The sequence below is a fragment of the Tenrec ecaudatus genome, chromosome 9 (genome assembly GCF_050624435.1).
Source record: "Tenrec ecaudatus isolate mTenEca1 chromosome 9, mTenEca1.hap1, whole genome shotgun sequence".
NCBI lineage: Eukaryota > Metazoa > Chordata > Mammalia > Afrosoricida > Tenrecidae > Tenrec > Tenrec ecaudatus.
In genome coordinates this window covers 102,031,520-102,042,436 of record NC_134538.1, presented here as the reverse complement: position 1 = coordinate 102,042,436, position 10,917 = coordinate 102,031,520, and the positions used below count along the sequence as shown (strand labels likewise).

General features: G+C 50.6%; 1 protein-coding gene across 1 annotated transcript in view; it reads left to right on the top strand.

The window, feature by feature from the left end:
• Positions 1 to 3,657, top strand: part of DLX6 (distal-less homeobox 6) — a 4,058-nt gene extending 401 nt beyond the window's left edge. Inside the window, exons 1-3 of the mRNA XM_075557606.1 lie at positions 1 to 80; positions 1,365 to 1,558; positions 3,406 to 3,657. The exon at positions 1 to 80 is cut by the window's left edge and continues 401 nt beyond it. Of these exons, the coding sequence (XP_075413721.1) occupies positions 1 to 80; positions 1,365 to 1,558; positions 3,406 to 3,657 (526 nt within the window). The remainder of the gene's footprint in view (positions 81 to 1,364; positions 1,559 to 3,405) is intronic.
• Positions 3,658 to 10,917: the final 7,260 nt, after the last annotated feature.

Sequence of the window (10,917 nt, the reverse complement as noted above, 5' to 3'; positions counted from 1 at the left end):
GAGCCACTCGCAGCACAGCCCTTACCTCCAGTCCTACCACAACAGCAGCGCGGCCGCCCAGACGCGAGGGGACGACGCAGGTGAGAGGCCGCTGGGGCAGCTCGCTTCGCCCGCCTCCCGGCGGTCCCCCACCCCGCCCGCCCTGCCCAGGCACTTCCTCAAAGCCGGGCCTCCGCCGGCCCCCTCCCCCAGCCGGCCCGGCGCGCCCCCGGCCGGGCCCCCGTGCGCGCCCGCTCGCCTGGCGCCTGCCTGCCGGCCTCACCCGGCCCGGCCCCTTCCCGCGGCGGCGGCGGCGGCGGCGGCGGCGGCGGGGACCCCAGCTTCGGCGGCCCTGGCCAGCCTCCCTCCCCCGCCTCCGGCGCACCGCGCACGGGCTGCGGCCGGGGCTTTAGCTGGCTGCGGCCGAGAAGTTGACCTGCACTTCGCCCCGCAGCCCTCTACATCTGTGCGCCGTTCGCCTTCCTCCTCCCTCCGGGCGCTGGTGGGGCTGGCCCAGACCCGGGAGCTTTCTGGACCCTGACTGGGCAGCGTGTTTGGTTCCCCATCCCAGGCTGGGCAGCCCGTGGCCTGCTTTGTACCGGGCGTTTCGGCTTGGTGAACCGGGCGGAGCTGGCATGGCCTCAGGGTCTTGCTACACTAGTGACAATCGGCCTGTTGACTGCGGAGTTTGAGGTGTCCCCAGCCCCCATCCTTGACCAGGCCTCCCCGACGCCACCCCTCCTTCAGGGTTTCTGGTACTAGGTTGGCTGCGCCTTTGTTCTTGGAGGCCTACCCTGAGCTGCCGGCGGGCGGGTTGTTCTAAGCACCAGTGGGGGTCAAAGTTGCCTTCGCAGAGCAGCCCTGCCCGGGAGGTGATCTGAGCAGCTGCTTGGGTCCCTGTCTACCGAACAATTTCGAACTCGCTGGAAGGGCTGGATGCACCGGGCTCGAAGCTGGTGACATCAAGTCAAGCGGCAGCATAAACACCTCGCTGACTCCCGGCACAGATTAGGGCATTGTAGCCGCAGGTCAGGGGCCTCCTAGCCCTTGGGAGGGAGCAGCTACCCCGCTGGGCCTGGCATCCCAGAGAGCCTCAGAGGTGGCTCCTCCGCTGCAGCAGAGCGCCGTGTTTGCCCGAGGCCTTAGGGGATCCCTCGTCCAGCCACTGCACAGTTAGGGCCAGAGGCAGGGGTGGGCCGGAGCCTCCGGCACTACGGACCCAGGTGTCCCGGCACTACGGACCCAGGTGTCCCGGGGACCCTGGAGGAAATCCTTAAAAGGCTCTGGGGAAACCCGGCACAGGGCAGGCCAGGCCAGGCCAAGGGGAGCGAAGTAACAGTGGGGGGCCTAATGAGTGACCGCACCTCTGTATTATTTGCTTACAGATCAACAAAAAACCACAGTGATTGAAAACGGGGAAATCAGGTTCAATGGAAAAGGGAAAAAGATTCGGAAGCCTCGGACCATTTATTCCAGCCTGCAGCTCCAGGCTTTAAACCATCGCTTCCAGCAGACTCAGTACCTGGCCCTTCCGGAGAGAGCTGAACTGGCAGCTTCCTTAGGACTGACACAAACACAGGTAATTCCCTGAGACGCTGGCCTAGGGGCCAGTCTGGGCAGGGAGCACACCAAGAGTTTGGCCTAGCCAACCTACCATGGAACAAGCTTAGTGACAAATGCCCCCGCTCCAGCTATGCACTTTCCCGGGAAGACACAGTATGAAAGAAATGCTTTGGTATTAAATGCTGGATTTGGTTTGCACATCCTCCCAACCCTCTCTGCAACCACACCCAGTCTAGCCTCCCCTGATGACCAAACTCGTAATTCAATTGAGTCCTATAGACCAACATGAAAGAGAACAAACATACAGAGGGGGGAAAGTGTTCAGACCCAGAGGCAGAAGGAGGCCTACATTGCCTAAGGATCTTAGCATAGGCCCAATAAGTAAGTATGGATTTAACTCATTGGCATACAAAGAAAAACAAGGAAGGGAAGCGAAGGGGCTGGGAGATGTAGGCATAGGCTCCAGTGGAGTGCAGTGAAAGCACTATGGTGCAAACAATTCATCCTAGGGTGAGCGAGGCGGGTTTTTGTAAAGATGGTTAAATGTTCTTGCGTGATGGGGTCAGAGCAGGTGAGGGTTCCTCCCAGGAGCATAGGTCTTTGGGGCAATGGCAGAAAGGAAGATCAAAGAGACATGCTCCTGAAATTATAGTAGGTGACACCACAGTTAAATTCACTTGGTGAAGTTCTCTGGTGCTATTCATTTGAGTTTGAAAGTCATGTGGGGCAGTGTTCTCAGGAAGGGACTTACTCAGGTAGACTAGGACCCTGAGGTGAAATCCCCTGCATGTTTGCGCTATGAGGTGGTTGGCAGTTTCCACCTCTGGTGTGTGCTCTTCTGGTTCTGAGACTGTTGCTGGGGGTGTGGTTGTGTGATGCCTAAGGCAGATGCTGCTTAAGCTCTTCTTCAGCCCACTTTGTCTTGTCATCTTGTTGCTAAAATAGTTGGGGTGCAATATGAAGGTAGTCCTGCTACTCTGACTTGGATTCCCCTTGGGAAAGCAGGTTGCTGTGGCTACAGTGTTGGCTTTTTGATGTTTAGGTGAGAGAAGCCACACTAAACAATTGCCTTCCTCCAATAAAGAACATACAGAAGGTTGACCTCACTGAGCTTCTCAAGTCTCTGGCTCCCATTTAACTTTTGGAAGCTCTTGACTACCCCCAACAACCTTCTCATTTGCTAACCACAGTGTGACTGGGCAATATACAAAGTTAAGAAGAGGGAGGGAGGTGTCCTTCCTCCTGCAGTGTTGTGTAGATATATTTGTCTGGGGAAACCTGCCTCTGGAATAGGCTGTGGCTAGTGCAAAAAGATGCATAAATACACGTGCAAGGTGTTTGGTTCTAAAGGTGTTTTCTGCTCATTGGGTCATTTGATCCCTGTACATGCAGACAAGTGGCCAACTTTGGAGCTGGGTCATTATAAAAACATCAGATTATCAGAGGAGGTGCATTCAGTTGTAGGTAGGGCTTTGATCAGAAAAAGCCTCCACTTCAAAATCCCTGGTTAGCTTCGAACCTCATTCAGTTATCTCATTCCCCGTTACATTTTGCTTCTTTTCTTATTTGTACTATTGTTTCCAACCCAGAATTACAACAACTAGGTATCCAGACAAGATACCTAAAGATGGGGGTGGGGTGGAGGTGGGGTGGAGGTGGGGGTGGGTAGGAAGGCAAGGGGAAGAGGCTAGAAAGAGGTAGCGGTAGCAGGAGGCGGAGACTTGAAGGGCTTGTTTGCTTTTGTGGGGTTTTTTTTTTTTTTTTGGCGAGTGCTTCCAAAGCCCTGAGTGACGCTGGAGGCACTGATTCCATGGGTTCGATGTTTTTTTGTTTTGGCCTAATGATAACTACATATCCTTACAGGTGAAGATATGGTTTCAGAACAAACGCTCTAAGTTTAAGAAACTGCTGAAGCAGGGCAGTAACCCGCATGAGAGCGACCCCCTCCCGGGCTCGGCGGCCCTGTCCCCGCGCTCGCCGGCGCTGCCCCCAGTGTGGGACGTTTCCGCCTCCGCCAAGGGTGTTAGTATGCCGCCCAACAGCTACATGCCGGGCTATTCGCACTGGTACTCCTCTCCACACCAGGACACGATGCAGCGACCACAGATGATGTGAGCCAGCCCGGGGAGATCGCTACCCTAGGAAACTTCCGGACAAGGCAAGGAGGCTCTGGGACCTGCTTGCATCTGCCAAACCGAGCCAAAGGAGCAGGCTCGGAGAACTCGTGCGTGTGCGGGGAGGGACCGGCTGGGCTCTCTCTCTTTCTCTCTCCCCCATCCACTCACTCACTTCCTTTCTCACCATTCCCTCTCACCTTTCCTTTCGGACCCCTCCTCCTGCCCCTCATGCTTTTCCTTTCCATCTTACCAAACCTTCTTACTTGAGCAACCTCCGTAATTGATCTTGCATCTCAGAGAGAGAGAGGCTGAGACTGGTTTCTGTGCCAGCGCTCCAGAAACCCCTCACTGTAAGGATATTTTCTCTTTCCCCTTGAGAATCCAGGCTTTGTGCCTCCTCTTCTCCTTGGGAGTATCCATCAAAACGACTTTTTTTACAGACTTTTTTTCCCCAACCAGAAGAATCTGCACAATCATGGCAGCGTTTTTACTTCTTTAATGAGTTTAAGACATTTCTTGATGAAGAAGCATTTCGGACTCCTGTGTTTTTATTTACCAATCTCAGAACTGACCAAAAAGAAGTACAAGAAGAGTAAAAGCTCTCGTACACAGACCTCTTCAAAAGAAAAGGGGGGATTGGCTGTAAGATTAGAGTATTGCCACAAAAGGATGCTGCATGTTTTATCAGAACAGAATGGGCAGAAGCTATGATAAAAACGACTCTTTCCCGACCCGAACCCCAATCCCTGAACTGGAATCAGGAAAAACAGAGAGAGGAACAAACCCAAATCACCATTCTTTGGCTTTGACACCTTTACTAGGTGAATTGGTGGCATTCACTAAGCTGATAGGGACGTTTATATTGAGAAGCATTTCTGTATATATTGTTGAATTTTAGTTGTACATATATTTGTATGTTTTTGTCTTCTTTCATATATGGAGTAAAAGCCACAAAATGCTGGGAGTGTCCTGTATATTTTTCTGTGTGTGTCTGTTTCTCTCCCTCTTTCCCTCTCCACCCCCCCTTCCAATGATATTGCCTATCATTCTTAAAACAAGTCTTATTTCCTAACATGGGAAGCCTTATATAGAAACACCAGAGATGCCAGTTTGCACTATTAGCCTTTTTCTTCAATACTTTAACGTCTACCAGAGGTCTGTTTTCAGTTTCCTTGACCTGTTAACTTTCTGTTGTCATTTCTACACTTTTATCTATTTTTTTCAAAGCATTCGTATGCCCTCTCTCCAGGTTAATCTAGACCTTCAGTCATTCCCAGCACTGAATCTGAGTATTCTCCTTTCCCTACCCCAAACCCAGATGATCCAGTTGTGTCTGTCTTTGTTTAGAAGCATTTTTTTAAAACAAAGAGGAAAGAATAAAAGATAAACAACAGATGAGCAGTTACGACTACTTAATGTTTGCAACCTTTTGCAAATTAGCTAGGTAGTAAAATATACTATCCAGGGTGAAATACATCCTTCCGACCTTGTGGAAAGCACAGAAATAATGAAAATCAAAAGTCCTTTCGTCATACAAGCAGGAAGCCCCATACTGCGAGAATTAATGGCTACAGACCTGGGCATCCTTCAAATTATGAACCTTGAAACCACTGAGCCATTTATCAGAAGTCAATAGAGATACTCAGAGTGCTCCATATAATGACAGCGACATACAGTCGTGCAAAAGGACAGTCACTATAATTAGACACAAAGCAAAGACTACTTACCAATATACCCGTTCCTTTTTTTGTTGAGCAACTTCCACGCTCAGTCAGTCTTCAGAATGGTTTAAAACCGATCAGTCTTGTCATTTTCTAGCATTCGCATTGTTACATTAGGAAAAATGTTTTCTTTTCTTTTTTCCCCCTTCCTACTGTGAAACTTTGGGTTCGTAGCTCCCCAGGATCAATTCTGAACAAAGCCTCCAGCTGCAGTGCCATCCAATTTGAAGCAGACATTGGGGACAATTTAAGGTTTTTATCCACAAGAAGGTTTTTTTCCATTCTCTTAAATGCAGCCATAATTAGAGTAATTTTTCATGTAGCCCGCTGATTACAGCGTTTTTACCGTCAAAGATAATTACCTGTAATTTTCTTCCACTTTTAATACTAAAAAGCCATCTTTATTTAGATTCAGGAACAGGAAAGGCGAAACAAAAGAGGGAAATTATTCTGTTATTCATACACAAATTGCAGAGACGTAGGACCTAAAATTGAAAATTAACCAAAATTATAATGCTGAAAAGAATGGAAGAGGCTGCAGAAGTACAGCTGGGAGTGGGGCTTTGCTGAATTATTCAAATGACGTTAGAGAACAAGCCACCATACATTGAAACCAATACTAAGTTTTCTTTAAAAAAAAAACCCACCAGATACATGCCAAACCACTGTGAGTGCGTGGAATTCTGAAACCCAAGCAAATGCATGTTGACGTTGGAGGTGGTTGTCATGATGTGTACGTAGTAATCTCTCGGCTGGGATATCTTAGCAAATTTTTAATTAAATTCTACCAAGGGGTCCTCCCAGAACTATCCTTGGAATTGGGCTTCCCCGGGCTCTCCTGAATCCCAAGGGTTAATGCTTCACTTCTCTAAAGGTATTGACCCTACTGGAAACTGATTCCCGAGCGAGGGAAAAGGGGGAGGGACTTAGCAAAAAGGCTTCACCCAGACCCCGTGCCTACTATGCTCATCCTGGCAGAAATTCCCCCAGCGGTGGCAGAGTTCGAGTTTTAGAGCCTTGTGCTGGCCTCCTTTCCCACTTTGAAAAAGAAGACTGCAGGGCTTGGGGCGGGGTGGGGGGTGGGGGGCGGAGAGAGTGAGGCTGGGGGAAGAGGATATGATTTCTCCTCTGCTCCAATAAGCATCTCATTATCTTTTGACACAACTTAGTCCAAAGGTTCCCTCTGCCTGAGAAAGGCCCTTCTGCACTGGGGTGGGGAGCCAAAGATTCCTCAGCCTCCTGCTCTTAACACCTCAGCTGCCTGCAGGTCTGCAGGGTCAGGAAACAGCGTCATCTATAGATAGAACAGCAAGACTTCTGTGAGGAAGCTTCTTTGGAGCGCTGTCTGAATCTAACTGGTTGGTAACATTGACTCCTTGGCTGGGTTCAGCGTTGTCGCAGCCACCACACAACACCGTCTAACCTCACTGTCCCATCCTTTTGGGCAACTCGGACAATATTACCCCCCCACCCCCGCACCCCACACCGTCCACTTTGGCATCCCGCTTCCCATTGCCTGCGTGCCCTGAGACACAAACCAGATAGAAGCAAAGGTCTTGCAAAGTAGCCTTGAAGATTTGGAGAGCCCAGCTATTCCGGAAATCAAAATTTCCCCAAGGGCAGGATAGAAGTCAGGGGAACTCCCCACCCCAGGGATTCAGACACTTTCCACACACCTGTGACACCTAGAGAGCCCCATGGAGAGGACCCTTTTCTCTCTTGACTTCCCCCAAACATAAAATCATCACCACAGGTGAAGGCCTCCATGGATTCGCCTAGAACTAGCTTCCAGGAGCAATTCTTCAAGAGGATTTTAGCTTTCACACCCGCCACATCTTGCAAGTAACCTGGTCCCTTCCCCAATCTCCAGGCACAAGCTGCACCAAATACACCATCAACACAGAAAGCATGAAAGACTAATCGAGTTCTAACAAATCCCACTCTAACCACCCTAGCGTCCCCCTGACTCCAGAACCCAGCCCTTTTCCCTGAAAGGGTGACAAAATATCAGAATTGAAAAATCTCTAAGACAAATTTGTACTTCATGGAAAATTACAACAGCAACACACAAAGCTTTGAGAGTAGTGGGAAAGAAATCTGCACTGTCCTAGACATAGACAAGAAATAAAAACTTACCCTCAGTGAATAGTTCTTAAGCAACGTTCCAGGTCTAGAAATCTATACTGAACAGAAGCAGAGGAGAATATTTTTCTGAGTCTTGGGCAGAAGCTCTTTCTCTATATTCTTGGTTGAGTGAGCACATCCAGGTGTGAAATTGTTTGCACACCCCAGCACCTCTTATATTGCCAGCAAAATTAGCTGTTATTACTGTCACTGTTTAGTGATGGTTAGCGTGATACAAAAAAAAAAAACCTGCTGTAATCAAGACCTGGCGCATCTTTGCAAATTACAGATAATTGTAAACGTCCAGATTATGATAATAGCATCCTAATCCAGCCTGCAATATAATTATTACAGTGTTACATCTGAAACTGTCCAGTAGGGCTAATTCAGCCATTATTTAGACCCTATTTTTGCACTGCAAATGGGTTGCTGAGCTGAAAATGTACGATTGTAATTTCACAGGGCACTCAATGAGTAATGGTATAGGAAAAGGGAAATACAAAAGTGAAATGTGAACAGTAGCGATCAAATTAAACCCTGAAGGACAAAAGACTGTTTGATTCATATGGAAAAAGAAGAGCGGGAATTAAGAAAATAGCGAATCAGTGGTCTGAAGCATGACGTGTCCAAATCTTCAATATGTGCAGGCTGAGTGTTTGCAAAGGCTGCAGTCAGTGTCAGCTGCTGCATCGCATGGGATATAAGTTCTATTTTTTTTAAACTGCCTGTCTTTTTCCCTCTCTCTCCAAGCGTTTCCCTGTTTTGTTTTGTTTTTCCCTTGTAAAGCACCCCTCCCCCAAAGGAAAGAGCATTCATCAGCTTCACCATTGTTTCCACAAAGTCGTCTGCCTCGAAGTGTGCCTGTCATTTGCTTATGCACATTTTCTCAAATGATTTTGCTATCTTTCTTGTCATCAAAGGAAAGCTAAATGTCCTGGGTGCTTGGAAGGGTTCCTGCATTCTATCTCCCTTCTCTCTCATGGTGTCCATGTCTGTCATGGATAGCCCTAAAGGATAGTAACAGAAAACATGTTAATTGCTGCTAATTAAATAAAGCCGGCTAGGAAGCTGCCTCCTTCACTTGACTTGCCTGGCTATTGGTTTTAATCCCATCATTAACTTTTATTAATCATCACCCCCACCCCCACATAAACCAACCCAATTGCTTCTTTTGCTGCCAGTCTTCTTTCCAGGTTTCAGAAAGTCCAGTCTGATGTTTTTCATAAACACATCATCTGTGGGACAGTTCCCTCTCCCAGACAATAGCTGTAAGAGTGGGGGGGAGGGGGGTTAAAAAAAGAGAGGGGGTTGAGAAGGAAGAGAGAAAGATAACAGAGCTGGGGACACTTCTGCTTCCAAGGTTATAGAAAGCATCCTGAAAATTCAAGCTGTTGCCTCAAGAAGGATGACTCTGCTCTGGTTAGGACACCTCCACAGTCCTCTTCTGGCACCTCTTGGTCAGGGATACCTAAAGCCTGTATGTCCTGGAAGCTTAATTCTCTCAGCACAAGAACAGAGAATTTCCGGAGCATCCTTTTCAGCTCTTAGTGCAGTGCACGATTCTCCCTCATCCCCCATCCCACAGACCTGGGAGCTGGCCACCCAAGGCCACCACATAAGGTGGCAAACTGGCGGCTGCCTAACTCCCTTGAATTTAAAGGCTGTATTGAAATGCTCCCCATTTAGTGACCCCTGAAAAGTTGAGTACATATCATGCCTCTTTGCCGCCCCTCTCCCCCCACCTTGTAAGTGGCAAATGGCAGAAACAGTCCTGAGAAGACACACGCTTCCAGTGGCAGTTTTCTGTCTTCTTGCCATTTCCAGAGTGAAAGAACGCGTTAAAATAAATAACTTGCAAACTGTTGACCGCTCTGTGCCCCACCCCTTTCTTAAAAAGAAAAACACCTCCAGAGTGTGTCTGGGGATTGCACAGAGCACCCTTTCTAAAACTGGGAAGGGGCGGGTTGTTATGAAGCCCCCCTTTCCCCTCCTACGGCAAAAGGTCATAATACGCGGTACTTCACGGTTTTCTATAAATCGTGGTTTCGGATGTGGAACAGACAATAATACATGCACTCCTGGCATAAATACTGCTTCTGATGCCCAGAACCAGAAGTAAATAAGTCGCTGCAAACAAAAGAGCAGAAACAGGATGCCCATTACCCTTAAAGAGAGAATGTATAAGGCCCCCCACCCCCCATTTTCTATATCAGGGTTTGAGTTGAACCTACAAAAAAGGTTATTACTTTATGGCCGGCAGCCTTGGACACGGTCAAGAAAACGCTGGGGGCGAGGGCAAGGGTGGGACGCGGTGGGGGACCGGCCTGCGTCGAAAAAACATTTCACCAATCCCGCGTGTGCCACCGTTATTTGCCGTTTTCGAGGCCCGACGTTCGCCGGGACTGCGCTGGCGTTGAGAACCCCAAGCCCTGTGTGCTAGGGCCTGAGACAACTCCTGAACACCGGCCCAGGGTTCTCGGCAGCCCACGGCGCCCCCTCCCCAAACCCCGGGTGGCCGGAGCCTCCGCCCACTGGCTGTGGGAGGGGTGCTGAATGGGCTAGGATCAGGGTGACCACAGGCGGACCCGTCGGCGTGGCGCACTTCCCAGAGGTGCCCGAGGGCGTCTGCCCTCAGGGCGTGCCTCCGGGGAGAGCTGGAGCGCTCGGGGTTGGCGAGACCCCAGTGGCCAGTGGGCGCCGAGCGATCCAAGGAGTTGTGGGATGGATGCGCCGGGAGGGGGAATAGTTGGGTAGCCCTTAAGATTCCTCTCTCCGAATAAAAGGAAGTGCGGGGGAGGGGGCGGGGGTTGCGGGAGGTGGGTGCTAATCCTGTAGGCATCCTGTGTGCCTCGGGCTAGGGAGCTCGGGAATTCAGGGTCAAGGCCAGAGGGAGCGCTGGGCGCACTGGGAGCCAGCGAGCGCGGCCAGGCCCTAGTGCGCCGAGGGTGACTCCCGGGACGGCGCGGCCGCGACGCCTCGAGCCGTGGGGCGTCCGGTGGGATCAAAGGAGCCAAAGGCGGCCAGCCGGCGCGTCTAGGATTGTGGGATAAGGGGCGGGAGAAAGAGGATTGGCTTGGGCGGGGAGATCCTGGCCTGGCCGGTATCACCGGGCGGGCGGGGTGTGTGTGCGCGCGCGCTTAAGTCTTTGCGGGGGTCTACGGGCTTCTGTGGAGGCCAAGCCCTACGTGGATCCGAGTGTGGGTGGACAGGCTCCCGTGTGGGTGCTCCGACGGGAGGGAGAGAACATGAGCGAGATCAAGGGCACCGAGGTCTGCGGGTTCCTCAGTGTGTGTCTCAGGCCCTGTGGCTCAGCGCTGGAGCCGCCTGGCACCCACAGGAATGCGGCTTCTCTTGGCTCTCCAACCCCCGCCCCCCCCACCCCGTTCCACAAGGAGGTAGCCGCCAGGAAAATG